The sequence below is a fragment of the Centroberyx affinis genome, unplaced genomic scaffold (genome assembly GCF_046629955.1).
Source record: "Centroberyx affinis isolate AG114_WGS23_722 - 3 ecotype Tasmania unplaced genomic scaffold, CSIRO-AGI_Caff_v1 ptg001752l_1, whole genome shotgun sequence".
NCBI classification, from domain to species: Eukaryota; Metazoa; Chordata; class Actinopteri; order Beryciformes; family Berycidae; genus Centroberyx; species Centroberyx affinis.
The window spans coordinates 136836-142835 of record NW_027280154.1 but is presented as its reverse complement, the minus strand read 5'-3'; the positions used below and the strand labels follow the sequence as shown (position 1 = coordinate 142835).

The 6000-nt window shown below is 40.9% G+C and overlaps 1 protein-coding gene across 1 annotated transcript in view; it reads left to right on the top strand.

The window, feature by feature from the left end:
- Nucleotides 1–330: 330 nt before the first annotated feature.
- Nucleotides 331–6000, top strand: part of kif16ba (kinesin family member 16Ba) — a gene marked incomplete at its 5' end in the record, with an annotated part of 34294 nt that continues 28624 nt past the window's right edge. Inside the window, 5 exon segments of the mRNA XM_071529010.1 lie at nt 331–480; nt 1602–1649; nt 1652–1762; nt 2798–2929; nt 3957–4132. Of these exon segments, the coding sequence (XP_071385111.1) occupies nt 331–480; nt 1602–1649; nt 1652–1762; nt 2798–2929; nt 3957–4132 (617 nt within the window).

Sequence of the window (6000 nt, the reverse complement as noted above, 5' to 3'; positions counted from 1 at the left end):
TATTCTATGTTTTCAGTATATTTTGTTTGATCACTTTGTTTTGTAGTGTCTGAAAGCCAATGTGGGCGGGGCACCAGTATGGTGTATGACGCTTTAATAAAATCAGAATCAATCAATCAATGTAGCTTTTTCACAGTTTCATTTTATTTTTATTTCAGTTTACAACAGTGTGTTTTAGCACCTCGTTTATAATAACCTGGCTAAACACAGAACTGCAAGTCAGACAAAAAAAAATGGATCATGCAAAAATCATTTGTCCTGCAGATCCGAGCTGATATCGATCAAAGTGTGAGCTCCACCTCTAACCTCCTCCTCCCCCTCTGACCTCAGATCTGTCCAAACACCTGGTGCAGAACTACAGCGATGTGGAGGAGCTGATGGAGGCCGGGAACATCAACCGCACCACCGCCAGCACCGGCATGAACGACGTCAGCAGCCGCTCCCACGCCATCTTCACCATCAACTTCACACAGGTCCGCAGCTGCTGACTCACTTCTCACAGTGAATTTCTGTTTTTCCAGCTTTGCTTCAGTCCGCCGAGGCAGCAGGACTCACAGATTACACACTGACACTTTGAAGGCTTGAGTGTAAAGCTGCGTTCACACCCAGCATGTGAGAAGGGAAACATAATCCAACCAACTGCAGGAAACCACACCTAAACACAAGGGATTATGGTATAATAAGGAGATGGATGCGGTTCCTCATGCTTGAGAAAGCCCTGCTGAACAAAATGAAGTCTGGACTGATGCTCATATTCAGCTACTTCTTCATGTGTTCTTAACCGGTATGAACACCACAGAAGAAGAGACAGACAAGTCCATCATGTTAGATGAAGTTACAGAGACTGGATTGTTGTTGTAAATTCTCTGTGGAAGTCAGGGAATATCAGGGAATTTAACAAATGGATCAGATTACAGGAATATGGCAGAATATATTTTCCATCTTGTTTCACACATTCTCTGCGTCAGATGGTTTTCAGCCCAACTGGAGTGGAAGCTCCAACTCAAGTTGTAGAAAGTGTGTGTGTGTGTGTGTCAAGGTTATTATAGTTTTGCATTTTTCATTAGTTTTTATTTTTATTTTGTTTTGACTTTTTGTTTTCAATTTCAGTTTAGTTTAATTCGTTTTTAAAGTGGGTTTGCTAGTTTAGTTTTTATTTTTTGAAAATGCTTAGTTGTAGTTTAGTTTTTATTATTTTCAGTGTTAGTGTTATTTTTTTTTTAATATGGGGTATCGGGCGAGGTTCAAAAATTCAAAATACTAGGCTTATGTATGAAATAAATCGACAAAGACAAAAACTATAATCTATAATTTTTGTTTATTTTAGTTAGTTTTGTAAACACACAATACAGTTTCAGTTAGTTATCGTTTTTTGTAAAGCCTCGTTTATATTTTTATTTCAGTTAACGAAAATGTTTTTTCACACCTAGTTTTCGTTATTTTTGTTTCTCTCCCTCTCTCTCCCCACTCTCTCCCTCTCTCTCTCTCCCTCTCTCTCCCCCACACTCTCCCTCTCCCTCTCTCTCTCTCTCTCTCTCTCTCTCTCTCTCTCTCTCTCTCTCTCCCCCTTCCCCCCCCCCCCCCCCCCCCCCAAGCTTAAGTTGATGCGGAGATGCCCAGTGAGACGGTCAGTAAGATCCACCTGGTGGATCTGCGGGCAGCGAGCGAGCCGACGCCACCGGAGCCACCGGCGTGCGTCTGAAGGAAGGAGGAAACATCAACAAGTCGCTCGTCACTCTGGGAAACGTCATCTCCGCTCTGGGTGAGGGACCACAGTACACACACATTCATAACCATAAGCATAATCATAACCAATCATATTAATTTTATATACAGTACTGTGCAAAAGTCTTAGGCACATGTAAAAGAAAAAAAGTAAAGCGAAGATGCTTTCAAAAATAATTAAATGAAAAGTTTCTAAATATCAAAAAATTTCCTATAAAGAGCAGTCCACTGACACACTAATGCAGAAAAAATGAATAAACATCTAAGACACAATTTATATAAAAACTCTTGGGTGCCTAAGACTTTTGCACAGCACTGTAGCTCTAAATAAAGTTACAAAATGCTTTACATAAAAATAAGAGACAAGAAGAATAACGATTACAATAAAACACAACAAGGGATAAGCAAAGCAAAAATATATTGAATATATCTAATGAAACCATATAAATACTTAGAATAATTAGAAGTATAAAGTATGATCTGTAATTTTCAGATAATATTCCCTAGTTTGTTTCAAATCTCATTTTGTGAGCAATATGAACCAGTATTTGCTTTAAAAATAAAGAAAAAACAGATATACATGAGAACAGATCAAACAAATAATTTTTTACAGGTGAGTTATCGTACATATGAGGAAAACAATTTGCACTTAAATTTTTTGTAAATTCAGTTCAAATATAGACAACACGAAAATGTATTAAGACAAGATTAATTAGAAAAAATAAAAAGGAAATAATGGAAGTAAAAGAGGAAAAGAAAAGGTGTCAGGTTTCTACATCTTAAATGTTAAAATGAAACCGATCGCCATATTAAGTTATGATGGGTTAAGAAAGTGGCAAAAAAAAAACATATTTTCTATTTCAAGTCTAAGTTCTGCATTAAGTCTTCCACTTCCATAAAAGGAAACACATTCGCAGATATTCGCATATGAAAATAATGTCTTTGTCTATATATCTATAGTGAGTTGGTGTTAAGCCTATTAGAAAGTGATAATCAGAAGTGTTATCTGTTTGAACTGTATTTCCATGCATCAGCCCTGTCAGTGGACATTATATCTCTGTCTCCTGTCCAGCTGACCTGACTCAGGACGGACTGAACACCAACCTGAAGAAGAAGTCGGTGTTCGTTCCCTACAGAGACTCCGTCCTCACCTGGCTGCTGAAGGACAGTCTGGGGGGAAACTCCAAGACCATCATGATCGCCAGTGAGTCTCTCCTCCAGTTAGAGCGTCAATCAGCTGGAGCCTCTGTTTTTAAAGGAATAGTTCACCCAAAAATGTTAATATTGACTCACCCTCATGTCAGTAGAAACACCGGAGAAGTTTGTTTGTCCACATGAGGCACAGTGAGTTAGCTACTGCTGCTCAGTAACACACCACTAACAGTTAAACACACACCTAACAGTTAAACACACACCTAACAGTTAAACACACACCTAACAGTTAAACACACACCTAACAGTTAAACACACAACTAACAGTTAAACACACAACTAACAGTTAAACACACACCTAACAGTTAAACACACAACTAACAGTTAAACACACAACTAACAGTTAAACACACACCTAACAGTTAAACACACACCTAACAGTTAAACACACACCTACACCCAAAGGACCACAATGGAAATAAGCTCTTGGGCTTTATTGTGTTTTATCCTTTTGACAAATAATGCACAAAGATATGATGCCTCCTGGTCAGGCTGTGCATATATTATTTATGTATAGATGTCATATATTTTTATATTGTCAATAAAAAATTCCAATTCAATTCAATCCATGTCAGCCTTCTGCAAAATAACTGAAGTGACCAGGGATTGGTTCTCTAGAGCAGTGGTTCTCAACGTGGGGTCCGTGGGCCAACAGGGGTCCTTGAGGGGGTTCCAGGGGGTCCCCGGAAAGTTGAATGAATTGTTAAACTTCATTTACAAGAAGAACTCAATTAGAGAATGTAGAAGAATGATTAGTTTCACTGTTATCCCTCAATACAGATGGGAATTCTGGACAAAATCATATCTAACAATAAAAATATTCTCAGATTTGGGTCTGAGAGACAAAATTTCAGCAAATGGGGGTCCGTGGCCCTAATGTGGACTAAATTAGGGGTCCTTGATATGAAAACGGTTGAGAATCACTGCTCTAGAGTCCCAAAAAGGGTAAAAAAAAAAAAAAATGACCATAAAATGTCTCCACACAGCTCACGCAGCATGCTCTCTCCTCTCTGTGACAGCCGTTTCCCCGGCTGACGTGAACTACGGGGAGACGCTCAGCACGCTTCGCTACGCCAACCGAGCCAAGAACATCATCAACAAGCCCACCATCAACGAGGACGGCAACGTGCGGCTGATCCGGGAGCTGCGGGCCGAGATCGCCCGGCTGAAAGCTCTGCTGGTCCAGGGAAACCAGGTGAGGACGACTCAGAGACTCTGAAAAAACCTCACAGGTCAGAGTTCACACAGCGTTTCTTTCTCTGGGTGGAGCGCTGAGACCGTGCTGTGTGGCTGTCAGGGTCAGGTGTTCACACTGTGGAGGAGGAGGAGGAGGAGGAGGAGGAGGAGGAGGAGGAGGAGGAGGAGGAGGAGGAAGAGGAAGAGGAGGAGGAGGAGGAGGAGGAGGAGGAGGAGAGTTGCTGACTTCCTCCTGGTTTCTTTTTAGGCAGCACTTTGTTTACCTGGTGTTCAGCCCCCATGAATCTCAGTCTTTAGCTCTTGTTGAATTTGCATGGTGATTCATAGCGGTCTGGATCAAGCCTGTCAGGGTTTCCACGCGTCCTGGAAAACCTGGAAAACCTGGAAATTTAGAGACTAGTTTTCCAGTCATGGAAACACCTGGAAATTGATTAAAATGACCAAATATCCTGGAAATAATCGATGTTGTCGTGGAAAATTGTAATTGTATTTTAGTCCCTCACTCAGATGTGACTACGTGTCAGTAGTCATCTGTTTGACAAAAGTAAATTTAACTTAAATTGAAATTAAGGTTTTATTCATCTACATCAATACAGTTATAGACTACTAGGGGTGCATGTGACAACCCATGACAATACCACCTGTTAAACAATGCTTTGACAATAACACACACCTGACAGTGTACATTATGGTGTGATTTACTACTTTATCACATTTTGAAATTGTTACAGAGGTAGAACATAGTCAATTTTTGTCCAAGTTTGAAGTTCATATGAGGGACCTGGAGTATAAGCCAGTGTTTGGAGTGAGTATTGTAACTGCCACAATTCAAGTGAGTGTCACACAGAACATGTTGGTGTTGGTTTGCTGAGGAGAGCTTTGTAAGTAAAAAAAAAACCAAAACATACCAGTGCTGATCACGTCTAACAAAAAGAGGAGGCCACGACCTTATTGTACAGTTAGCAGTGATGGGTGTAGCCGTCACCCGTAATGAACCCGAGACACTTCCTCATGAACCCTGCATCATTAAAAAAGGAGGAATAAAACTGGGGTTAAATGTGTCAACACTAGGCCTACCGGTAAATTATATGACCGTTTGTGAGCAAGTGCTGTCCTGTATTGTCAAGAAAAACTCATGGAAAATGTCCTGGAAAGGTCCTGGAAAATGATTTCTTAAAAAGAGTGGGAACCCTGCCTGTCCACCGGCAGTTATTTCGGACAGATATTGAGTGGCAAACCTGATTGGCTGGTGGATGTAGGCGGGACAAACCTCCTTATGACGAGCGTTACAGAGCGACAACAACGACCAACATGGCAGCCGGCAAAGTCCTTAAAAAAACTGAATGTCATCGATGAATTAAAACAGGAACAATCAGCTGGTTAAAAGCTGGGAAGTGAAGCCGCCATGACTGTTGTCGCTCTGAAGCATTTCCAGATGACATCACTCTGCTTTGCTGCTGTGATTGGTCAAAGATTTTGATAACTGACAACTAACAGTGAACAGTGGATAGAGACTGACCAGACCAGATATGAATCAGCATGCAGACTCAGACAGTGATGAAGAGTGAGATTCATGGAGCTGGACAGCAGAGAATCACTCTGTGAAGTTGAGAAAAGTTCTGTATTGTAGATGAGCACACATGATGCAGACGGCTTTTATGTCAGTAGACCAATCAGAAAAGAGAAGAGGCGGGGTTTCACGGTATGTTTGCACCTGACAGTTTACTACAACAACCACCAGAGTGAGAGAAGGGAGAGCAGCAGTAGAAAAGCTGGTTGTAGTTGTTCTGTGTCAGCTGATCTTTATGGAACAAGGTGTTTCTTGACCTAGTTTTCATCTTCTCAGCACAAAATGTAGCTGAGGCA